The following is a 26813-nucleotide window of genomic DNA, read 5'->3' as shown; positions in this document are numbered from 1 at the left end:
ATTTTCAGCTCTATACTGATATTCTCCTTCAGAACTAAGAGGAGTCTCTAACACAAATGACAGATACAAACATAATTGTGCTGCAATGATGCTTACAAACACAGCATTAGTGTTAAAATTGTGTATGCAGAGATTACACCACAGCTTAAATGCTAAACAGAAAAAAGTTACTGTCTATCAAATTGACATTTATAGTAAACATTGATTAACTTTCTTTCTTTACATAAAAGTTCCAAGTGATACCCATCTAATACGAGTTATATGGATGGGGTTTTGTTGGAGACACAGCAGCGTATTTCAGTATTAAGTTCAGACTTGCTTGAAATTCCTTTGTTATACATATCACAGTGTCTGAATTTTGTTTCTCATGAAAGTACAGGACTAAGAAAGGTACATCATCATTCGTACAGTTTGCTAATACAATTGGACAGAATGTTTTTACCAAGTGTCTAGATGAATGCGTCATCTTCAATTAATTGGAAAAAGGTTTTCAACTCCGTATTACAGTATTTCACTTAGATGAGGAATTGTCCTATTGTGTGTACAAGATATGTTGATTCATATTTACTTTTCTCCCCCACTTTTCCATTAACTGCAGGATGCTCACTTGGATTCTATGTCCCAATTGGATTTTCTAGCCAGCTCTCAACCGACGGCCAATAAACACAAGAGTGGAAAAGTTTCAGCTCTTTCCAGGAGATCACCAAATAAGTGAGATACGGTAGTCAACGCAATGCTTAACCAAACACCCATACCTGCTGTTGGAACCTGACCATTATAGACAAATGCATGTATCTGGCCTGACTTTTTGACTTGGCAGCCCAAATGCTTGGTCTTGACTATTAAGAACTGTGGTCAGCGGCCAAAGGATAGACTGCACGAACAGGCACACAGGGCTTTCCCATATCAATGTCTCAATTTTCCACAACATACATCAACAAACCATTAAGCACATCTGAATGAAGGTCAGGGAGAGGCACTTTGAACTGGAGATGAGTAAAACTACATGTATTGACCAGAACCATAATGCAACTGCAGGGACCAAGTGTGTGTCCCACTGGATTCTCCAAATAGCATATAAAGCACGCTACTATAAAGTATGGCAGATGCACTTTTGATAACATTAGGACAAATTGATTGAATGCATCAATACAGACAAATGTAAATACTGAAAACACCAAAGCACTATTTATAAATCATTCAATACATAATCTTTCAAAATTCATCACTGCCTTTCATGATGGAAGTGCACCTGGTATCACGAATATTATTATTTTCCAATGAAAGTGAACTGAATGAATCAAGCTACTGTAATGAAACCTTTAGCTGTGGCTACATCACTGAAAATCAAAGGGACAGCCATTTTTATAACATCAGCCTCTTTCTATCTTGCTTGTACACAATTTTTCTATTTCCCATAGGCTTCATTGGGAATGGGTTAATCCTGGTTGTAAACTTGAATGATCATAAGAAAATGACGATCCCGGATCTCTATTTTGTAAACCTTGCTGTAGCTGATCTGATCCTTGTAGCAGATTCCCTCATTGAGGTCTTCAACCTCAATGACAAGTACTATGACATAGCCATTCTGTGCACCTTCATGTCTCTCTTCCTGCAGATCAACATGTACAGCAGCATCTTCTTTCTCACATGGATGAGCTTTGACCGGTACCTTGCCCTGGCACAATCAATGAAGTCCGGCACACTCCGGACTCTGCAGCATGCAAAATGGAGCTGTGGCCTGATCTGGTTGACATCCATCCTGGCTGCAATGATGCCTTTTGCTGTGGTACAGGCCCACCACACAGGGGAAGTTCACTTTTGCTTTGCAGATGTTACAGAGATCCAATGGTTGGAAGTCACTCTTGGGTTTGTCATGCCATTCTTCATCATTGGACTCTGCTACTCGCTGATTGTACGGATTCTCACAAATGCCCAGAAACACAACCGCCTTTGGCCAAGGCGTCAGAAGGCCCTTCGCATGATTGTTGTGGTTGTTCTGGTTTTCTTCATATGTTGGTTACCTGAAAATGTTTTCATCAGCCTTCAGCTCCTACAAGGCACAAAGGATTCATCAGTTTCCCTCAAGGAATCAATGGGACACTATTATCCACTTACACGTCATATTGTTAACCTGGCTGCTTTTTCTAATAGTTGTCTGAATCCCATTATTTACAGCTTTCTTGGGGAAACATTCCGAGACAAGCTCCGCCTGTACATGAAAAGGAAAGCAAGTGTATCCACAGTTTACCGGCTTTGTAACAACACTTTGAACTGGAACATTCCTGTAACCGCAGAGGAATCTTTTGCGTAGCTGATGAAATCACTATAAGCCAAGTAATTAAGAGGAGGCCCAAATCACATTTGACTTTCTTTGGTTATGATTTGTAATTTGGCCAGTGAGGTGAAAGCAAAGTTTCCAGAGCCGTCAACTTCGAAGTTAGTTGTCTAAGCACAACTCCAGAATAATTACTAAAGGAGGAAGTTGGCCAAACAAGTTTGGGATGTAGATGGCAGGAACCTCTTGCTACATTAGTCACAGTCACCATGCTGTTTACTTATATGGGAACTATCAACTAGCAGTTGTTTATGTGACTACTTGAGGCTTGTAGTTAAAAGCATAATTATATTTAATAAAGATATTAAAGGTCCACAAAATAAATCCTTTCCTAAATTGGAGGAAAATAAAAAGAGTGTAAGACTCTAAAATTTTATTAAATTCTAAATGTTTGTAAAACAATTCTACTTTAACTTAAATGTGTTCATTCCAGATTAATTACCAAGATACAAAGTAAGTTTGACTGTATGTTTAGCTTTCTGAAAGTTTAAAATGTGCTGACCAGGCATCACAGCTTGGCACAGAAAACCCTGGAGGCAGTAAAAATGTCTGGGTGCAGATGATAAATTCATTGCATCATCAGTCACATAAATGTGATCAAGATAAGGTGCTCCAGTTTAACAGCAACCTATAGTCCTAGCAACACCAACATAACATCACTTCAAAATAGCCCTGTGGAGTTCATGGATGGAAATTACTGAAAGTAACATTTATAGCAAATACTAGGGAGAATGAAAATATTCAATTTTGGAGTAACCTCCCAGGCAGGGTAGAGTCAAAGCTAATTGGGTTGTTCAAAACGTGTTTGGCTGTAAAATTCGAGAAGAGAGTGAGTAATTAAGAGAGATAGAAAGACAGAGAGGAAAAAAAGGCCAAAAGGGAGAAAGTGGGAGACAACACAAGAGAGAAAAAGCATGGAGGGAGAGAAATATAAAGAGAGAGAAGGAAAGGAATTAAACTTATATGGCACCTTTCACAACCTCTGTGCTTCTACAGCAAGTGATTTGAAGTTGTCACTGGTACAATGAAGGAAACCCAGCAGTCTATTTGCATCATGCAAGCTCCCACAAACAGCAATGTGTCAAATGACCAAATCATTTCTTCTGGAGAAATAAAAACAGACAAGAAATGTCATCGACCTAAAATGTTAACTTTGTTTCGCCATCAACAGATGCAGCCTAACTTGAGTGTTTCCAGCTTCTTTTGTTTTTATTTCAGATTTCCAGCATCAGCTTTTGCTTTAGCTTTCATGGGTTTTAGTGAAGTTGGATAAGGGACAAATATTGATTAGAACACAGGAGAGAACTCCCCTGTTCTATTCAAATAGTGCCATGGGGGCTTTAATGTCCACTTGAGAGGGCAGATGGCAATTCAGTTTAGTATCTCCACCAAAAGACTGAACCTCTGACAGTGCAGCACTCCTTTGGATTGTGTACTCAAGTCTCTGGAGTGGAACTTGAACCATGACTTTCTGACGCATAGGTGAAAGTGAGCCATTGAGCAGTTAAAGCTGTCAGCTGTGGCTATGTACAACTTGCTGCAACTGGGAGAACTACAGCTTGAACAGGGAACTGGAGGCAGAATATTACCATAAGGGATAATATAATGAAAAGGGGATGCCATGCAGGTTGCATTGCAAAATATTTTTTTAAAGTTTGTAATCATATCAAGATCATAAAAGAAAATGTGTTCTTAATTCCAAGCTTGGGAATTGAGGACACAGGGTCATAATGTCAGAATAAGGCATCAGTCACTTAGGACTGAGGTGAGAAATTTCTTCACCCAGAAGGCTATGCATGCTCAGTCATTAAATATATTCAAGACAGAGCTCAATAGATTTCACTGTACTAAGGGATTAATGCTGTTGAAATAGTGCAGGAAGTGCATTGAGGTAGAAGATCACCCCTGATCTCATTGGATGGCACAAAGGGCCAAATGGTCTTCTCCAACTCCTATTTCTTATGTTATTAATAGAATATCATTGGTACCTATCCTTTATCCTTGTAATATGACAATTTTTCCTTATGTTACGGCTTACAGCAAGTTTTCTCTAAGGTGCAGATACAGTACATTTTGTGAGCCTACAAAGTGTAATGTTTGGAGATATTCATGAGTGACGCACAATACACATGCAACACACAGGTACAGCCAGAGCAAGCCATAAAAAAGCATCACTGTAACTTCCAGTGACACAGAATGACACGGCAAAGAAGGCATCCACTAGGCCTACCATTATTAAATTAGACCCACTCCCTCGCTCTTTTCCTAGACCCCTGCATATTTCTCCTTAACAATATAAAAATGCTTTCAAGTGGCAAAACAACTGAACCTTTCAAATTACACGAATATCAACATTTTCAGATGATTAATTTAGAAAAGGAAAAACGTGATAATTACACGTGTCTCCGTCAGTGTTCAAGTAGTTTTGGCAGCAGTCTTAAAACATACAAAGCTGCATCACAGAATTGTTACAGCACAGAAAGAGGTGATTCAGCCCATCGTGTCTGCACTGGCTCTCTGAATGAGCAAATTCACCTTGTACCATTCCCTGCTTTCTCCCTGTAACCCTGCACATCCTTCCTTTCCAGAAAACAGTCTAATTCCCTTTTGAATGTCTTGATGAACCTGCCTCAACCACACTCTTGGGCAATGCATTCTAAACCTTAATCACTTGCTGTATATATGTCATTTTTACTTCTTTTGCCAATTACTTTAAATGTGTCCTCTCATTCTTGATCCTTTCATGAGTAGGAACAGTTTCTCCCCATCTACTCTGTCCTGACCTCACATATTTTGAATACCTCCACCAAATCTCTTTTCAGTCTTCTCTTCAAGGAAAACAGTCCTAACTTCTCCGATGTATCTTCAAAAACTCAAGTTCCTCATCACTTGAGCCATTCTTGTGAATCTTTTCTGCACCATCTCTAATGCCTTCACATCTTTCCCAGAACTGGACGTAATACTTCAGATGAGGCTGAACTAATGTCTTATACAAGTTGAACATAAGCTCCTTGCTCTTGTACTCTATGTCCCTATTAATAAAGCCTAGGCTACTATGTGCTTTATTATCCACTCTCTCAACCTGCCCTGCCACTTTCTATGATTTGTACACAAACTCCCAGGACCCTCTGCTCCTGCATACCCTTTAAAATTGTACCCTTTGTTTCATATTGTAGTTCAATTTTCTTCCTACCAAAATGAACCACTTCACATTTCTTTGCATTGAACTTCATCTGCCATTTTATGCTCATTCCATTTGTTTATGTCCTTTTGAAGTTCTACACTATCCTCCTCATAGTTCACAATGCTTCCAAGTTTCATATCATCTGCAAATGTTTGAAATTGTGCTCTGTATGCCAAGGTCTAAGTCATTAATATATATCAGGAAAAGCAAGGGTCCCAACAGTGACCCATGGGGAATTCCACTACAAATCTTCCACCTGCCTGAAAAGCATTCATTAACTACAATCCTCCGTTTCTTGTCACTTAGTCAATTTCATATCCAAGTTGCTACTGTCCCTTTTATTCTGAGGTATAACTTTGCTCACAAGTCTGTTGTGTGGAATGGTATAAAATGCCTTTTGGAAGTCCATGCACACCATATCAACAGCATTGCCCTCATCAACCCCCTCTGTTACCTCATCAAAACACTCCAGCAAGTTAGCTAAACATGACTTTCCCTTAAGAAATTCAAGCCTGCTTTCCTTAATTAATGCGCATAACCATGTGACTACTAATTTTGTCCCGAATTACTGTTTCTAAAAGTTTCCCCAACACCAAAGTTAAACTGGCTAGCCTGTAGTTGCTGGGTTTATCTTACACCCTTTTTTGAACTAGGGTGTGACATTTGCAATTCTCCAGTCTTCTGGCACCACCTCTGAGTCTAAGGAAGATTGAAAAATTATGGCCAGTGCCTCAACGATTTCCATTCCCACTTACCTCAGTCTGCTTGATGTATCTCATGCAGTCCCGCTGCCTTATCAACTTTAAGCACAGCCAGCCTATCCAATGCCACCTCATCAATTTTAAACGCTTCTAGTGTCTGAGTTACCTCCTCTTTCACCGTGTACTGGGTAGTAGCTTCTTCCTTGGTAAAGGCAGATGTAAAGTATTCATTTGGTACCTCAGCTATGCCCTCTGCCCTCAAATGTAAATCTCCTTTTCGGTCCCTAACCAACCCTACTCCTCCTTTGACCACCCTTTTACAATTTATATACTTAAAGACAACATTGGGATTCCATTTTATGTTGGCTGCCAGTCTCTTTTCATCCTCTCTTTGCTTTTACACTCCCCTCTGAACCTTCTAAATTCAGCCTGGTTCTCATTGTACTTTCTATTATATCTGACCTATTATAAATATACTTTTTCTTCTTTATCTTCATTTCTACTCCTTTCGTCATGCAGCGAGCTCTGGATATGTTTGCCCTACCTTTTTCCCTTTTGAGGGAATATACCTTGATTGTGTCTTAACTATTTGACTCCAATTTATTCCGCCCAGATCTGTTCTGACCCCACTGAAGTTGGTTTTTCCCGTTAGTTATTCTTACTCTGGGTTGTTCTTTGTCCTTTTCCATAGTCAACTTAAATGTTCTGATACAATGATCGATGCCCGTAAATGTTTTACTGACACTTAATCCACTTGGCCCACCTCATTCCCAAGAACCAGCTCTAGCAGTGCCTCCTTCCTTGTTGGACTGGAAATATACTGCTGTAGAAAATTTTCCTGATTGTACTTGAGGAACTCTTGCCTCTCTCTGCCCTTTACACTACGACTATCGCAGCGTATATTTGGATAATTAAAGTCCCTCATTATAACTAGCCTATACCTTTCTGTAATTTCCTTGCAAATTCGTTTCTCTACATCCTTCCGACTAGATGTTGACCTATAAACTACAATGAACAATGTAACTGCACATCTTTTTGTTTCTGAGCTCTAGCCAAATAGATTCTGTCTTGAGCCCCTCTGGGTGACCCTCTTTCTCCAGCACTGCAATGTTCTTCTTAATCAATATTACCACCCCTTCCTCTTTTCGTTCTTTCCTATCTTTCCTGTACACTGGTATCCAAGAATAGTTAACACCTAGTCTTGTATCTCATTCAACCAGGGGCAGAATTTTCCACTCGTCACGGGGGGGTGGAGTTCAGGAGCAGGCGCATGCAGGCGTGCCTCCGATCAGCACCCCAATCGGGGGCGTGCTGCCATTTTACGTGGGCGGGCCAATTAAAGCCCGCCCAGCATGACGTCCACCAGGAAGTGCTATGCACTCCCTGTGCGGGCGGGGGGGGGGGATTCCCTCAGCCGAGAGTGCGCTCTTTTGTGCATGCACACAAAAGATCGCACTCATCTCCCTGAGGCTAAGTGCTGCCTCAGGGAGATCGGCGCCAAATTCAAAAATGTTAAAAATAGAAAAATAAAATTTCCCTGACATATCCCCTGTCACATGAGTTGGGACATATCCATCACTTTTAGTTAAACTTTTATAAAATTTTTAAAAACCTACATGAAACCTCATCTTGCCTGTGGATAAGATTTCATGCTTTTTCTGAAGCCCGCCAGGGCTCACGGCCTGTCCACCCACCTTAAGGTTGGAGGGGCAGGTCCTTTAACTACTGCAATTACTTTTTAAATGGCCTCAATTGGCTGTTGACAGGTCAGCAGGCGCACAGCTGATTCAGCTGCGCCCTTGGCTGACCTGAAAATTGAAATGACGCAGGGTGACGTCGGGAGTTCCACCCAATGTCATCCCGCTTCATTTTACGCATCGGAGTGCAGGTCCCGCCCCCCTCATGCCGACCAGGAAATCCGGCCCCAGGTCTCTGTTATAGACACATCATATTCCCACACGGTAATCTGCACCTATAACTCTCCAATCTCATTTACCATGCTCCGTGTTTTCACATTCATGCAGTCACCCTGATTTAGACTTTATTACTTTCTCTCTTATTCTGACCCCAACTATTAACTTACTATTCCTTATTTTAGTGCTAGCAATCTCTCGCAGTGTTCTGTGCACCTTAGTATTCCTCGCTTATATAACTTCCTGGTTCCCACTGACAAGGTAGTGCTATTATGTAAGGTTTAAACTAACAAACTGTCCAGCAAGGAACTCTGAACTTGCTCTATTTAGATGCAACCTGTCCAGCCTGTACAGGTCCCACCACCCCCAAAGCCAGTCCCAATGTCCCAAGAGTCAAAAGCCCTCCATCCTGCACCATCTCTCCAGCCACGCATTCATCCTCCTATCTCTATATTCACTTGTGCGTGGTAATGGGATTAATTCAGAGATTACCACTTTTGAGGTCCTGCTTCTAACTTCCTACCTAGCTCCCTAAATTCTGAATGCAGGACCACATCCCTCTTTCTGTCCATGTCGTTCATACCAATGTGGACCACAACTGCTGCTCCCACCACCACCCCCCAGCCCAACACCAGGTTGCTCTGCCATTCAGCTGCATCTTTGACTCTGGCACCAGGGAGGCAAGACATTATCCTGGATTGACAGCTGCAGCCCATTCCCTTAACTATTGAATCACCTTTCACTAATATTCTTCCAGTCTTTCTTGTACCTTCCTGTACAGCTGTGCCATGGACCTGGTTCTGACTGCACTCCCCAGATGAACCATCTCTCTCCTCAGTATTCAGATTTGAATAATGGTTGGAGAGTGCAACACATCAGGTGGCTCCTGAAGTACCTGCCTATTCCTTTTTGACTGTCAAGTGGTTACCCATTCCCTCTCTCCCTGCATACTCTTAAGCTGTGGGGTGACATGTAAAAACGCGCTATCCATGAAGCTCCCAACCTCAGAGAAAGTTCTAAACCTGAAGTTCAAGCTGCTGCAACTGATGACACTTCCTACATAAATGGTTATCCAGGACACGGGAAGCATCCTGGAGTTCCCACTTAGCACAGGATGTGCACTCTAGAGGTCAGAGCAGCCCTGCCGATCCTCTATTTATTAATAACCTTAGTTATTAGCTACTGCTAATAAACTTTGCCAAGTAAACCTTACAAATACTAATAAACAAATACTTTAACATGGTAAAACATTAAGATTCTTCGCAAGATAATTATCACACTAAATTTGACACCGGGTCAGTAAGGAAACATTAGGACAGGTAGCCAGATGGTTGGTTATAGAGGTACGTGTTAAGTAGCGTCTTAAAGGAACAAGCATTAAGTGCATTTTCTACAAGGAAGGGATAGAGGAAAAGATCCAAGTGAGTGTTGTCACAATATTGCACTTAAAACTCCTCAGGGCAGTCAGATTGAGAACAATACGATTGGAGGAGCAGGTAATCCAACTCCCTTCTCCTTACCGATGTGAGATTCTTGACCTGGGAGAACAGCAAGTGGTGAAAACTGCAAGGAACAGAGGCGCAAAATAAGCCTCTTTAGCCTTTTCCCAACTAACACATATTTGAGCTTTAAGCCATGAGTAATTACTAATGTACAGTCTCAAATAAGCACATGCAGTTTTGAGAAGATTTACTAGGTTGATTCCTGAGATTGAAGGGGTTGTCTTATGAGGAAGGGTTGAACAGGTTGGGCCTATACTTCTTGGAGACAGAGATCAGGAGGAATTTCTTTTCTCAATGGGTTGTTCATCTTTGGAACTCTCTTCCCCAGAGAGCTCTGGAAGCAGGGTCAAGGCTCAGTTAGACAGATTTTTGATCTACAAGGGGTCAAGAGTGGTGGGGGGAAGGCAGGAAAGTGGAGTTAAGGCTACAGTTAGATCAGCCATGATTGTATTTAATGGCAAAGCAGGCTCAATGGGCCAAATGGCCTATTCCTGCTCCTATTTCTTATGAAATACCTATCAACTCTGAAAGCATCTGTGGAGAAACAGGGTTCATGAATCAGGTCGATTGCCCCTGATCAAATATATGGGTAAATTGAATTCTGAATGCATTTGTTTTCATTGAATAGAGATTGAATACAAGAGCAAGGGGTTGTACTGAATCTTCACTAGATATTAATTATACCATAATTGGTATATATTGGTAGACAATTGGATCCAAAAATACAAAAGAATAATATAGTCATGAAAAGGGTGAAACATAGATTCACTAATACAATAGCAAAGATGAGGAGGTGTATTGATGATAAAATTTGAAAATTATAACAATAACTGAGTTGGTGGAGGAACAATGGATCTAAAGGGTGCCTGATTAACTGTAGTTAAAAGATTATTGCCACTGGTCAGTGGATCGGTAACAAGGGAGGACACAAATTTAGGCTTAGTCCCAGAATCTTAAAGGAAAGTTAAAGGAAATATTTTCATATAAAAGGTTAACAGAATTATTTAATGGATTCCTACAAATGACCACTGAAGGGATGATAACGTTTAAGAGGCACTTTGTTAAAAGCTTCAAGAAAAATGTCGAACGGCAAGGAAATAGGATTAGAGTCAATAGCCCTGGTAAACAGAGGGTACTGGCAGGATGATTCAAATAACCACCTTCTGCACTGAAATGTATATGAAAAGCTGTGAAGTCAAGAGGCCTCTCGAGAGCTCGCAACATGATCTTAGTATACCTATCTCTGAGTTTTGGGAGAACTGGGGATTAGAAAAACAAGGAAAGAAATCGTCCCCTTCCAGAGAACTGGCAATCAAAAATCTGCAGATTTTGTAATTCTTATAATTTTAACAAAAAGATGCAATGTTGTTGTTTTCAGTGGCAGACAAGACTACCAACAGGCTCCTCCACCTCAGGACAAAGAGGTTTGCCAATTCCTTGGGAAGTAAACATTTGCCTCACTGATTGAGAAGGTTACATGAATCCTGATTACTTTTGGAAAAAGCAATGGAATAGGAGGCAAACATGCTGGGGTCATCCTCACCCCCTTCAGTGTCCATTGAGGACATTTTAACAAGTGCTGTTTTCAGAAAATTGCAGACCATATAACTTCCGAGGTCTAATATGAAAGGCACCATTGATAATCTGTGGAGAGAGAAACAAAGGTAACAACGTTCTGAAGAAGTCATACTGACTCGAAACATTAACTCTTGTTTCTCTTTCCACAGATGCTGCCAGACCAGCTGAATTTTTCCAGCATTTTCTGTTTTCAGTTCAGTTTTTCAGCATCTAGAGTATTTTGTGTTTACTATACCATTGATAGTCTAATCGACTAATGTTGATCCACGTCATAAATGTGTGTACATCTTTTTATTTAAATTGAAGATAAAATTATTGCTCCAAGTTCATTTTCAACACAGCTATTTTTGCAACTTTTTTTAAAAAATGACAACAGTTCATTGATGAACTGAGTTTGCATTAATATTATCAAATATACTGAAATAAATTACAGTCCAGTCACACTGCCGTCAATTTACAATTTTTTAGACTTTCATAAAGCACAAAACATGCACTGCCTTTCCTCAGCCTGAACCCATTGGAAAAAAGGGGCATATGTCAAAGTTGGTGAAAGGCAAGTTTAGGACAGATGTTTGGAAGAACACTATTCTTACTCCCTTCAAATGACAAAACACACAAGATAATTTCCTGCTGTTCCAAAACAACTTGTACAATAAATCTTGAATGATTTATCCTCAAGATGGGGGTGAAACTACATTTTAGGTACAAATAGTACTTTTTACTTATATGCCACTGTACTGGTCCTAATCGCACCGTCAAGCATTCTCAACAAACCAAATAGGTCAAAGGTATATACAAATTTTTAAGAATCAAGAATTCCACAAGCTAGAACTCAACTAAAATTTTCTCAATTAACACCAAGAGATGTTAAAAGAGCAAAAACAAATGGTTCTTTGTCTGCTTTATCCCAATAATGTCAAAAAGCACAATTTATGTTTTAGAGTTAAAACAATAAGAATAAATGTGTTGTGTGGAAGCATGTGCAGGAAGGACAAACATGGGATTGACTGAAGCTTTTCATTTTGAGCTTTTCTTCTTTCTGAATTTAACTAATTGGTAAATTGCCTGTAACATTAGCCACAGTTTGCTAATAAGTATGAATTTATTTATTTACAAGGTAACAATGAAATTGGGAGAATTACTTCAGAAATTCACTCCAAAGAACCACTGGGTGGTAGAACCTATTACATTGTGACCGTTGACATAGCAAATTTAATGGGAAAGACCGGGGTAACATTTTACAATAATGAAAGTTTACACAAAGGTTTGACCAGAAAACTTGACATAGCGCAAGAATAAAAATATATTTTATGACAATACAGGAATAAAATAATTTTAATCAGGTTAATACAAGAAAAGCAAGTGCACCATTAAAGTAGAAAAATAACTAAACTAAGATAATTTAAAAATATCATATATTGTCCATCTTTTACTTAAAATAATGTGCATTTTTAATATTCATGTTTTCTGATGACCTCTTAAAAGAGACAAATGTGATTATGACCATTTTAAAAAAACATACATGTGCAACTGAATTATCAACAAACCCTACTTTTTTGTCACTATGTAAAGTCATATCAGTAACTTAAAGCCAAACTATGACAAAAGGGAACATGATAAAAATCATTTTTGAAAAAGTGTACACAATAGGTCACACCATAAATGAGGGAAGAAAGGATTTCAAGCATATAGATGCATAGAAGCCATTCGGCCCATTGTGTCTCAGTCCTGTTTTTCTTCCCATACTCCAGGTATTTATTTAATTTCCTTTTGAAAGTTATTACTGAAAATGCTTCCACCACCCTTTCAGGCAGTGCATTCCAGGTCATAATAACACAGTGCATAAAACAATCTATTCCTCATGTCACTTTGGTTCTTTTGCTATTACCTTAAACATTTTGATCAGATGAAAAGAAGTTGAATGGAGGCTCATGTGAAACAAAAGCACCGGCTTAGACCAATTGGGCTGAATGCTCTGAATTTGTGCTATGAATTCTAATAACGTGTTAAATGGACTCAAAATAGTCTACAATATTGGTGGCCTCAGTACAAACTATGTGGCATTTTAAACTGCTGGGTGATTCTTCCTCTATACTTCCTCAAGAAATATTATGGTAAAATAGATATTTTCTTCAATTTCAGCATATTTTACATTAAAACATAGAAAGCTGGCAAAAAAAGACTTGTAGTTATATAACACCTTTCATGACCTCAGAACACCCAAAGTGCTTTCGATTATTTAATTACTTTTAAAGTAATAATAGTTGTAATGTAGGGAAACAGGACAACCATTTTGCACATTGCAAGATCCCACAAAACACAAGAGATAATGACAAGATATTCTGTTTTAATAATATTGATTGAGGGATGAATATTGATCAGGACACCAGGGAGAAGTCCTCTGGTCCTCTTCGAAATAGTCCACCTGAGAGAGCAGAAGGCACCTTGGTTTAATGTTTCATCTGAAAGACGACACCTCTGACAGTAACACCCACCCTCCCACTGCCCCAAGTCTGCTGCACTGGAGTGTTAGCCTGGATGTTGTGCTCAAGTCTGGAGTGAATGCATAACCTTTTGACTCAGAGACAAGAGTGCTACCCTCGCAACCGCAAAATAAACTACCCGATAGCATAGTATTTTCCTGATGACATTCCTGTGGAAGATGGAACTACCAAGTCATCTATTTTTATGGATACCATGAGCAGGATTGGACAGGTTGACAAATTGCAGATTGTTTTGTGCTGACCATCATTCTGATGAGATTTGCCCTCATTGCATGGCACAATTTGCGGGTGAGGACAAGAGCAATGAGTTGCTTTATTCCCATGGTATTCAGACCAATACTGTTCTCTTAGCCAACAGCAGTGAAGACAGACTTTCTGGTCACTTATTTGCACACAGCAAGATTCCCCCCCCCAAACAGCAACCAGCTCCCATATTTGCTAATACAACAGCAACTTGTTCTCTTAAATGCTTATCCAGATCTTCAGAATAGGATAAGGTCATTTCTCTTTTTTCCTTTTTCTCTCTTTTGTTCACGCATTCTCTCTGTCTCTGTTATACACCAGAAGCTGGCCAGAGTCATAATTTAGCAGTTTCATAAATATCCACTTTCTTTTCCCTCCTGGAAGCCAGCTTTATGGAATTCAATATGAAGGAAAATAAAATACATTTTGGCTGACCCAAATTTTGCTTCACGCTTGTGCCATATGGCAGATTCAGTGTTTAGATTATTTATCACCGAGAGTAATGAAGTACTACAATGATAGAAATAAATTCTAAAGAACATAATATAAATTTTTTAGTCATGCCAATTGTACCTTGCTGCCTTTTACAAAAATGTGCCATGATGGTAAAACACCTCTTTTGTTAGAATGATAACAGCGATAACTCATTCTCTCCCATGTTTAATTAGCACAGGAACCGATGGTGCAGAGGCTGAGGTTCTGGGTTTTGTCACCATTTGTTTTCTAGCTATTATATGCTTCAAAAACCCACCATGGATGATAAGGTTATCAGTTGTACTGGATACATTTCATGAAGTGAAAGGAAATACATTGTGTAGCTCTACAGCCAGGCACAACATCAATATGTTAACAACTGGATGTTGCTGTCACACTTTCAGACTTGCCTCACGTGCTTTGTTATAAGTAAGTGAGAGAAGACACTCAAATAAGAGCTGTTGTCTTTCAGATGAAACATTAAACCAAGGTGCCTTCTGCTCTCTCAGGTGGACTATTTCGAAGAGGACCAGAGGACTTCTCCCTGGTGTCCTGATCAATATTCATCCCTCAATCAATATTATTAAAACAGAATATCTTGTCATTATCTTCTTGTTTTTTGTGGGATCTTGCAATGTGCAAAACGGTTGTCCTGTTTCCCTACATTACAACTATTATTACTTTAAAAGTAATTAAATAATTGAAAGCACTTTGGGATGTTCTGAGGTCATGAAAGGTGTTATATAACTACAAGTCTTTTTTTTTTGTTGAACCCTATCCCTTATGCCATAGTTGGTAACTCTGACTTGCTGTGTTTGCATAACCTCTTTGCTATGCTTGGTTGCCAGTTCCTATGCTTATAATTTAACACTGAGCTCCTCACTGCAGGTCATCACTCAATGCTGGCCCCCGAATGACTGAAAAATCTGTCCTCTGGGTCAAAGTATTTACAAGAGATTGGGACACAGGCAGAGAAAAGTAGCAATTCTGTTCTTTATGCTACCTTCACATGTTTCAAAAATTGTCCTGCTTTTTTTCGCCCCTAGCTGTTCATCAATATAGATCAGAACCAAGTGTTCAATAAACAGATGATTACTCAATAATTCAATCAGGAGTCCAGAAGATATTCCAGAGAATTATTTGCCTTTGATTAAATGACCTTATGGTAAATAAGAAGGCACCAGAGCTCTGAATGAGGAAGTGAATTATCACTAACATAAATGGAGTACTCTATTTAAATACACTGTGCTGATCTCATTAACTGCTTGGAAATAAAAGCTGCTGCCAAGTCTGAGGTCTAACTGGCATGAATCAGGCTGGGAGCACATTTCCATTTTAGACACAGATATGAATCTTCCATCAACAACAAAGTCAGAAAGAGCAGCTCAATAGAGCCAGACAGGGGGACTCATATCACTGGGCCAATAACAGCAACATGTTTCTCTCAAGTGCTGAACACATTTATCGGGGTTTCCAAGGCACTGCAATTCTGGGCCAGTGCTCATGTGAAGTGACTTGGGAAGTTTTACAATGTTAAAGGCACTATATAAATGCAAATGGCTGTTATTGATCATATGTTGCATATAGTGATTTTAATAAGGATACACGGGCATGCCATTATTTACTGAAACATCCAGCTTTGAAGCACAGACCCACACTCACCATTACCCCACTTTGGCGAGGGCAAAGCAGTTCTGAAGAAGCAAAGTGCTTCCTTACAAGGAAGAGAGGAAAAAGTAAGAGACAGGAAGGAAGTAAAAGAAAATCAGCCTGCTTGTTTTTGAACATAGCCTAGCAACTACTTCTAAATGTATACCGGCAAATTAGTGTAATTGCAATATATTAAATTACTGTCAGAGCAAAGCTAGCAAAGAGTGACACTGAGTAGTAAAATAACTCTATATTAATACTCCTTCCTTATTGACAACACATGCATCATTTACAGTGTTCCCATAAAGTGCAGCGAAACTATCCAAATTGGTGCATTCACTATGATGCTTCAGGAGTGAGTCATCTCTTTCATTGCCTCCATTCTGACAGGTGGCAGAAATGTTCCTCAAATCAGCTGAAAAGTCAGACTTGGGCCGGGACTTTCTCGGGAGGGGATAAGTCCCAACGTCGACACAATATGTGTGCTCCGCCCAGCATAGGCAGGCAAACAAGACCGTGGCGGCAATCTTCACAGCAGCAGCCTCTTAATTAGCAGCCACCGAGCCCACTGTCCAATTAAGGCTGGCTGGCTTCCCACACTCCCGGCCCAGCCAGAGGGCCGGCAACCTCAGCAGCGCCATCAAGAGAGGTGGCTGCTGCTGAGGTTGCAAAGAGAATGAAAGGAAGCCATCCATTTTGAGGCACCCTCACAGGGGAGTTAGAAAAAAACGTTTCTCTCCTTGGGCCATGGAGAGGCCAGATGCAATGGCCTTACCCCAAGCTGAGAAGCTGCTGGGAGACTACATTTATGGCAGTCTCCGAAGGTGGTTGCTGCTGCTGGCAAAATTATAGTGGCCTGGGAAATGGCCTTCAACTGGGCCTTTCATTGGCTAACTTGGTCACCCGCTTCTGGTTGGTGGGGGCTGAGCCACTGCCGTTCCCACTGCTGGTAAAATGGCCCAGCGACGGGCCTGCATCCAGGGGCCCTCCCGTTACATTTCTGGCATTTTACTGGCCGCCTACCTCCTAGACCGTACCTGGGGGCTGGTAAAATCCCACCCTTGTGCTCACACCAATTCTACACTTATTTCTCTCTATTACAGTACAATAAATGCCTAAATGAAGGCTTTACCATTTTGATGTTGATCTGGTAGATGTTCAACAGTTGTGAAATAATTAGAATGTACAGCACAGGTCATGCAACCCAATCAGTCTATGCTGGTGTTTATGCTCCTCCCATCCTTTCTCATCTAACTTCAAGAGCATAACCTTCTATTCACTTCTCCCTCATATGCTTTGGAGTTCCACATTCCCACCATTCTGGATAAAGAAGCTTCTTCTGAATTCCATGTTTGATTTCTCGGTGATTATTTTATATTGATGGCCTCTAACTTTGCTTTTCCCCACAATAGGGAAACAGTCTCTCTTACTGATTCTATCAAAACTTTTCATAACTTTAAAGATCTCTGTAAGGTCACACCTCAACCCAGCCTTTTCACTCTTCCCTAATAGGTATAATCTGACCGTTCTTTGTAATCCTTTGTAAATCTTCTTTTTATCTTCTCCAGTGCCTTTATATCCACTTCATAATATGGCAACCAGAACTGTACATAGCACTCAAAGCATGGTCCAAAGTTCAAAGCAAGTTTAGAATAACTTGCCTAATTTTCAACTCTATCTCTCTAGCAATAAGTCCATGTGCCTGATATTTTTGTTACGGCTTTAGTTACCTGTATCATTCTTATTTTTCAAATAAAAATGTAATATCTCTCACTAACCTATAACTGGGTCAGTTATAAGCTCCACTGTGAACACAACTCCAATACTATAATTTCTATTAAAATCGCCCTAATCTGTGTTTGATGAAGAAATGGCTTGCAAAAAATGTGCAGACTGGGTTGGCGTTGGCATAAAATTGGCCTAATGGCATCTACTGCATCTGGTTAAGCAAAAAGGTGGATGTTTCTCTTTTCATGGTGGTGAATCTTTAGAATTCTCTGCCCCAGAGGGCTGAGGAGGCTCAATCGTTGAGTGTGTTCAAGATTGAGATCAATAGATTTCTACATATTAAAAACATAAGGGATACAGGGATAATGCAGGAAGATAGTGATGAAGGAGGAGATCAGGCATGATCTCAATGAATGGCTGAGTGGGTTTGAAGGGCTGAAGGCCTGTCCTGCTCCTATTTCTTATATTCTTTTGAGTCAAATCTTTGCTGCCAAGAGCCCAATTAGCCCCCGGCCTCCAAATCCAGTAACATTCATTGCATTCTGCATTGGGATTTCTTTTTAAAAAACAGGCTGGCATCACTGAAGAGGTGGGAAATGGAAAAGGGATGAGCAGAACAGGAAATAAGGATTAAAGTAAATAAACTGGTATCTAGATCTGAGAGAATTTATAGGTTTGGCCACTGCAGAAATCCAAGGGTTAGAACAAAGAAAAATAAATAAAGAAGCTTTCCTCAGAATTAATTCCAGCTAAGATGAAGCTGAAAGAGACAACTTGGAAGCTTAGCTGACTTATGTCAATGTCAATGCAAATAACAAAGTCATGCAATTTTTGAGCTACATCCCTAAAGCAGCATGGTTTTGTGGAGCCAGACACAATAAACAGACAACAGTAAAACTGTTGCTGAGTTTTCCAGGCTACCAATTTTAAGTCCAGCAACAATAATTTGGTTTTGATTAGCTCCAATAAATGGAGTAAGATGTTCTAAGGAACTTCGCAACAGGGTTAATCGGACAAAATCTGACACTGAGCCATGAAAGGAGATATAAGAATAAATGACCAAAAGCTTGGTCAAAGCAGTAAGTTTTAAAGAATGTCTTACAAGAGGGGATAGAATTAGCGGCAGATGGGCTTAGGGAGGGAATTCCAGAACCTAGGCCTAGGAAGCTGAAGACATGCCAACCAATAGGGCAGCAATGTGCAATTCCCACATTACAGCAATGCTACACTTCAAAACTGCTTCACTGGTGATAAAATGCTCCAGGATGTCCTGTGGTAATGAAATGCAAGACATTCTTATCCAATCTTCATATTATGATCCAACAGAATTTCACTAGTAATTCTATTTTTTTTTAAATTACAGTGCCAACCAATTAATCATTTCAGTTTGAGTCAGACTATGTGTGCAAACACACCCTGTTGCATTGTATAGTAATACTGCATACGCCATAAATCTGAAACAAAAACAAATACTGGAAAAACCCAGCAGATCAGGCAGCATCTGTGCAGAGGACAAGCAAGACATTCTGAGGGTAGACCCTAGTTCAGGGCCCTGTATACAGTTTAAATTTAGTGTGTACAGTACTACAGGTGGACAAGTCAACATGGATAGCCCAGGGGTTGCAGACCAACTGCTTTCATTTGTTATAAAGTTCTGATTGAAACTTGTCGCTCAAGAGTCACTGTTGTAACTTCTCCTTTCTTCCCAGAAATGCTACTACATGTACCCAGTAAACACATCCAGACACTTGTTTTAATATTTACACTAAGGACCTTGTTCAGTCACGTTGTCCAAGTGCCAATGCCAGTTAGAAAGCCTCTCAGAACCACCCGTTTATAGGCTGCACCCCGAATTTAGTGTCAGCATTTTATTCAAAAGCAAACAAACAGCAGCTTATATGCACATCAATACAGTACGTACCCAACTGTGGGACATGGAAGATTCCTGCCTGGGAAAAGAAGAGCAGGCAAGAATAAATGTTTTTCCAGCTGCAAAGCCTCACCCTGGGAAGTCTGCAATCTTAATTACACAAATAATCCATTTTCAAAGAGTTTTCAATACACTCGAGTGCTATTGACGTTCCTCTTCGGAATAAGTAGGTCTCTTGCCATTCTGTAGTAAACAAGGCTAGTTGCTAAACCCATGAAGTTACAGAAAGTTTCTTTTCAGAATCCTCTCAACCACTGTACCTGCCACACAGAAAACCCAACTTCAAATTAAAGCAAAAATCCTGAGAGTAACATTGGAGGACAAGAGTTTAAAGTTTCATTTCGGAATGAAATAGCTGCGTTCCCTGACTGAAATCTCGCCGTATGATGCTGCAACTTCAATAGTGAGGGGTCATAAATTTAGGATGAGAATTAAAACGGTTGAAGGGGAGATTTAAAATTGTTTTCACCGAGTTACTAGAATTTGGAATGTATGATGAGCGGACATTGAATCAAAGTTAATCATAATAACTACACATTTGAAAAAGAAATAAAGGGACTGAGATTAAATTGCTCCAATACAGAGCTAGTATTAGCACAATAGTACTTTTACACCAGAATTTCTATAACTCTATGTGTTAAACATCTGTGAGACCTCTGATTTTAAGTTTCTATCAACCCAGCAGGTCACTGAATTCTTTCCGTTCAGAATAGGTGAGATGTCAGCTGTTTCACAGAAAGTCAGATTGTAAGAGCTCACCAAAAATACATAGTTGAAAAAAAGTATGTGAAAAGTGCCAATTTCAATTTTGGAGTATATTTTCCTGTCTTAGCCTTTGAAGGATTTTTTTGAAGATTATTGAGGAATGGAATATATTTATGTTCAGCATTAGCATCAAAATGCACCAGCTGTAATGTGGGATTAGTTCAAGGCAACCTCCCACAAACACACTTCTACAACAATGGGCCATCACTTACGACAGCAACTCTGATATCTCATCAGAATTTCCACTTTGATCCCAATGATTCTCAGCTTTCGGGCTGCGAATTCATGCTTACGAGAAACTAGGCTAAAGGTTCACAGATGGCCAGCCAGGCCACTCTCAGTTTTATCTTTAATGTATTAAGAAAAAATTCCCAGCTTCAGTGAGCATACTGTTAAACAGAAGTCATGACAGCCTCAATTTTCACTTAACACTTCCAGTGTGAACAGGACACTTTTGGGTCAGACACCCAATTCACACCCCATCTACTGTTATACTTGACTGACTCCAATTGGGCTGAAAATTGGGAAGAGAAATGAGATGTGAACCAAACCTCCAACCTCAAGGTGCCCCATGCTTACTGGGTTAGGTTAAAATTGGGGCAAAGTTAATTTATCTTCTGTGTTGTTACCTGAGGAGACAGTTCTGAACTTCTTTTCCAAAATTTTCACATCATTCTTTGTCATTTTTAATCATCACACTGTCTCAAAAATGAACATGGAACAAGCATTCATCCCAATACACAGGTTGCTGTACCTAAAAAGGTAAACATTTCAAAAGCGAGGGGTGCACTGCATAAGAAAAACAAAGATAACACTTTAAGTTAACAGTTAAAAAAACATTTTCTTGGATATTTCCTTCACAATCATGGCCAACCACCTGAAGCATCTGTGTTCAATAAGAAAAGCACAATCTTAAAAACAAAACGATCTTTAGTAAATTACACATAGTTTCTCCTCGTGCAGCAGGCTTCTTAAAATAAAAAAACAACAACAGAATTACCTGGAAAAACTCAGCAGGTCTGGCAGCATCGGCGGAGAAGAAAAGAGTTGACGTTTCGAGTCCTCATGACCCTTCGGCAGAACTGCCAGTTCTGCCGAAGGGTCATGAGGACTCGAAACGTCAACTCTTTTCTTCTCCGCCGATGCTGCCAGACCTGCTGAGTTTTTCCAGGTAATTCTGTTGTTGTTTTGGATTTCCAGCATCCGCAGTTTTTTGTTTTAATTCTTAAAATGAATCTTGTCAGCAGAGTCTGTTTTGTAGCATCGAGCACAATGATTCAATCCAGAGGTTGGGTAAATGGTCTGAAACTACATGTTAAAATAGAAGAGACTTGCACTTATAATAGTGTCTTTCATGACCTCAGGACATCCCAACACACTTTACAACCATCGAGGTACATTTGAAGTGTAGCCACTGTTGTAATGTAGGAAACGGAGCACGCAAGTTTGCATATAACAAGCTTCCACAAAGAGAAATTAGAAAATGACCAGAAAATCTGCTTTTGGTGACTGGCTGAGGGATAAATATTGGCACAGACACCAGGGAGGGCTCCCCTGCTCTTCTTCAAAATAGTGCCACAAGATCTTTAATGACTTCAATTTAATGATTCCTCTAAAAAGTAACACCTCAACAGTGCATCCCTCAGTACTGCACTGAAGTGTTAGGATAGATCTTGTGCTCAAATTTCTGGAGAGGGACCTGAAATCACAATCTTCTAGCTCACAGGTGAGTGTCCTACCCATTGAAGCCATGTGGGTAGCACACTATTTCACATGTGCATGTGTATATACTATACACACGTTAAAAGTGGACTGATGTTTAAAATTAACTATTTTAAAGATTACTGTAAGTTTAATTCCAGAAGTAGAGATCAAAGTATTTTCTCATTTTTAAAAAAAGAAAGAGTTTATCACAGGATACATGATCAGTGAAATATTTTGTGGCCTGCAGTCAGTCGTCAAAAAACAGCTGATTTAACACAAAAGGACAAAAATCACATTGCTATGTAAAACCATTGAGACCTCACAGTTATTGAAGTAATCAAACTGGACACCAAATTACCTAATAGCGACAAATGAACTAAGAATTAGTGATTGCAAGTCTATTTCTAAAAGATTTAAAATGAGACAATATAAAGTCATTCTAGAAACAAAATTATTTCTATTCTAATTTACTCAAGGATTAAATCGGCTGAACGATTTTTTGCTTTTGTGGGCTGCATTGGTGCAGGTTATGGAGCCTGTCAGGCAGCAAAAAAAAGTTAAATAGACTTTCCTATTCATTAAAAAGCATCGCAAGTTCCAGGTACCAACAGTATCACAGAATCTTTCCAGTGCAGAAGGAGGCCATTCGGCCCATCGAGTCTGCACTGACTTTCTGAAAGAGCATCCCACCTAGTCCCATTCCCCTGCCTTATCCCCGTAACCTTGCACATTCTCTTTTTTCAGGTAGCAATCCGATTCTCTTTAGAATACCTCGATCAAACCTGCCTCCATCACCCTTTCAGGAAGTTTGTTCCAATCTCCAGCCACTCTCTGGGCAAAAACATTTTTCCTCACATCACATTTACTCCTTATGCCAATTATTATGTACCTGTGCCATCTAGTTCTTGATGTTCTCTTGAGTGGGGACAGTTTCTCACTATTTACCCTGTCCATACCCCTCAGGATCTTGAATGCCTCTATCAAGTCTCCTCTCAGTCTTCTTTTCTCCAAGGAATACAGTCCCAACCTCTCCAATCTATCCTCATAGCTACAGTTCTTCATCCTGGGAATCATTCTTGTGAAACTCCTCTGTACTCTCTCCAATGCCTTCACACCCTTCCTCAGGTATGGAGCCCAGAACTGGATGCAGTACTCCAGATGAGGCCTAACTTCTTACTTATACAAGTTCAACATGACCTCCTTATGCTTGTACTCAATGCCCTTATTAATAAAGCCTACGATACTATATGCTTTTTTAACTGCTCTTTCAACATGCCCTGCCATCGTCAATGACGTATGTACATATACAGCAATGTCCCTCTGTTCCTACATCTCCTTCAGAGGCTCTTCCTTTATTTTGTACTGTCTCACCATACCTTTCCTGCCAAAATGAATCACCTCACACTTCTCTGCATTGAACTTCATCTCCCACTTCTCTGTCCAATCCACCAACATATCTATGTCCTTTTGAAGTTCAAGGCTATCCCATCACAGTTGACAACATTCCCAACCTTCACATCATCTGCAAATTTTGAAATCATGCCCTGCACGCCACAATCTAGGTCATTAATATATATCACTAAGAGCAAGGGTCCCAATACTGACCCCTGAAGAACTCCGCTAAAAGCTGATCTTGAGCTTTGAGTTAAAATTTATCTAACACATGAGGCAACAGGGCAAGGGGTCACTAAATTCATAAAAGAATAAACCATCATAAGTTATATAGGGATATGGATTAAAGGCAGGTATAAGGAGTTGAGGTACAAATCAGTCATGATGTAGTTGGATGGCAGAACAGACTCAAGAGACTGTATAACCTACTCCTGTTCCTATCTTCAATCAGTGTTAGGCATACTTAAAGTATACTGGAAGAAAATCCCGAAACAAAACAATACTTCCACATTATTTTTTTAAACTCACTTTACTCACAACTTATGTAATATGTCCTCGATAAAGAATTTAATCAAATGCTAACTCACTGACTCAACAACATTTGGTGTGCTCTCTCTTTACCATCATGTCACATGGTTCTTTTTACTATCTCCTGTCTCAATTGATGCTCAAAGTTCTTTCAACATGTTGTCAAGGCAATTTGTTAAATGTTTGACTTTTGGGTTGGTGAAACTGTCCCGCGTGAAAAGCATTGATGAGGGTATGACAATTTCTTAGAACTTGACATTCACAAGGCATAAATTTTTGTCATAGAATTGTTGCAGCATAGAAAGAGGCCATTCAGTCCATCATGTCTGCCATGGCTCTCCAAATGAGCAATTCGCTTAGTGCCATTCTTCCCCCTTCTCCATGTAACCCTGCATATTCTTTCTTTTCAGATAACAGTCCAACTGAACTTGTCTTCACCACACTCTCAGGCAGTTCATTCCAGGCCTTAACCACTTGCTGCATGAAAATGTTTTTTTTCTAACATTGCTTTTGCTTCTTTTGACAATTATTTTAAATCTGTGTCCTCTGGTTCCCAATCCTTTCAAAAGTAGGAACATTTTCTCCCTGACTACTCTGTCCAGACCCCTCGTGATTTTGAATACCTCTATCCGATCTCCCCTCAACTTTCTTTTCTTATAGGAAAACAGTCCTAATATCAACAATCTATCTTCATAACTGACTTACTCACTCTCTGAACCATTCCCATGAATCTAAACATATCATGTTAGAGTTCTCCATTCCCTCAACATGGATAAACCTGTGGCAGTATGGTACCTCAATATCCTTCAGCAATGTCTACTTAATGCAGCAGTAATATTTTACATTGGCTAAAGTGGTTGGTGAATGATGGTCGGCCGGCATTTGGCATTATGCCCCTTTTAAACATTGAACCTGGTGGGAAACATCCACTTTGTGTAACTGGATAGCAAAATGTAAAATGACTTTCTCCCCTCCTTCTTCCCCCGCCCCGCCCACCACACCACCCTAGCAAGCTCTGAGGCTTACTTAAAAAGCAGCAGCACACTCAAAGTGGTCTTCAGAGATAAAACAAGAAACTCTAGAAATGCAGGTTCCTCAGTGCTGAAAAGTAGTATATTTCAGTCTTAATCTGAAATCCTGATGAAGGGGTCATTACCCCTGCAACACAAGAACACCCTGAATATTGCTGAAAAAAAAGACATGTTATCAAAGCTTTTGTCTTGCACTCATCTGGATAACTCACAATAATTTCCCAACCATAACGGGGGACCAATAATTTATACTGCATGAGAAGTAAGTGCTGATCGGTTGGCAAGTGGACTCTGGTGGAGATGTTGGTGTTGCCATGGAGAAAGCAGCATGGAACAGTTAACTGCTCAACTTTGTTCTGCATGCTATACCTGTATACTAACTCCCTGCATTCCTTGTACAAGTACACCTAAGTCTCTCTGACTATCAACATTTAGAAGTTTCACACCTTTTTAAAAAGTCTGCTTTTCTACCACCAAGTGAACAAACTCACGCTTCCGCACATTATGCTCCTTCTGCCACCTTTGTGCCCATTCATTTAATCAGTCTGTATCTCTTTGCAGCTTCTTTATGCCCTTCTCACAGCTTACAGGTACAACTAGCTTTGTATCATCAGCAAACTTGGATACATTACTTTTGGTCTCTTCATCTAAGTCATTCTTATGGATTGGAACTAGCTGAAGCCAAAGCACCGAACCCTGCGGCACTCTGCCTATATCAGCCTGCCAACTTGAAAATGCCCCGTTTATTCCTACTTTCTGCTCCTGTCCATCAACCAATTCTCTATCCATGCTAATATATTACCCCCCAACTCCATGAACCCTTATCTCCTATATTAACCTTTTGTGTGGCACCTTACTGAATGCCTTTTGGAAATCCAGGTAAACTACATCTGCATTCTCCCATTTATTTACTCTACTAGTTACATCCTCAAAAAACTCTAAGTAAATTTGTTAAATATGATTTTCCTTCGTAAGACCATGTTGACTTTGTCTGATCAGACAATGATTTATAAGTGCATTGTTAATTCTTCTTTATAATAGATTCCAGCATTTTCATGACAACCAATGTCAGGCTAAGTGATCTGTAGTTTCCTGTTTTCTCATTCCTTCCTTGCCTGAATGCCGGTGTTACATTTACTAACTTGCAATCCATTGGTACCATTCTAAAATCTATGGAATTTTGGAAAATCATAAGCAGTGCACCCACTATCTCCGCAGTTATCTCTTTTCGAACCCTAGAATATAGGCCATCAGGTCCTGGGAATTTGTCAGCTTTTAGTTCCTTAAGTTTCTCCAATACTTTTTGTCTACTGATATTAATTACATTAAGTTCCTCACTCTTATTTTTTAATCTAAGGCTATCCTTAACTTTCCTAGCAAGTCAAGGATTGATCTTTCTGAGTGTGTTTTTGTTTTTTCATGTATTTTTGTTGAACCTTCTGTATTGTTTCTTTAAATATTTCCCACTGTTTACTTACTCCCATACCTATTTGTCTATTTACGCAATCAACCTTAGCTAGCTCTCCCCTCATACCAATGTAATTGACTTTGTTTAAGTTTAAAATTCTTGCTTTGAACTGGAGTACGTTGCTTTCAAACTTAGTATGAATTCAATTGTATTATGAGCACTGCTTTCCACTCTTTTACA

At 39.8% G+C, this 26813-nt stretch overlaps 2 protein-coding genes across 2 annotated transcripts in view; one reads left to right on the top strand and one right to left on the bottom strand.

Moving 5' to 3' along the window:
• LOC121287954 (uncharacterized protein C7orf50) overlaps window positions 1-26813 on the bottom strand; it is a 345582-nt gene that overhangs the window by 276128 nt on the left and 42641 nt on the right. The gene's annotated exons all lie outside the window — the stretch shown is intronic.
• On the top strand, window positions 918-2495 carry gper1 (G protein-coupled estrogen receptor 1). Its single transcript, XM_041206107.1, has one exon. The coding sequence runs from the start codon at window positions 1238-1240 to the stop codon at window positions 2312-2314; it is 1077 nt and encodes a 358-aa protein (XP_041062041.1). The 5' UTR covers window positions 918-1237; the 3' UTR covers window positions 2315-2495.

Source organism: Carcharodon carcharias, chromosome 15, assembly GCF_017639515.1.
Source record: "Carcharodon carcharias isolate sCarCar2 chromosome 15, sCarCar2.pri, whole genome shotgun sequence".
Lineage (NCBI taxonomy): Eukaryota > Metazoa > Chordata > Chondrichthyes > Lamniformes > Lamnidae > Carcharodon > Carcharodon carcharias.
The sequence above is the reverse complement of the archived record's forward strand: the minus strand, read 5'-3'. Positions and strand labels throughout refer to the sequence as shown.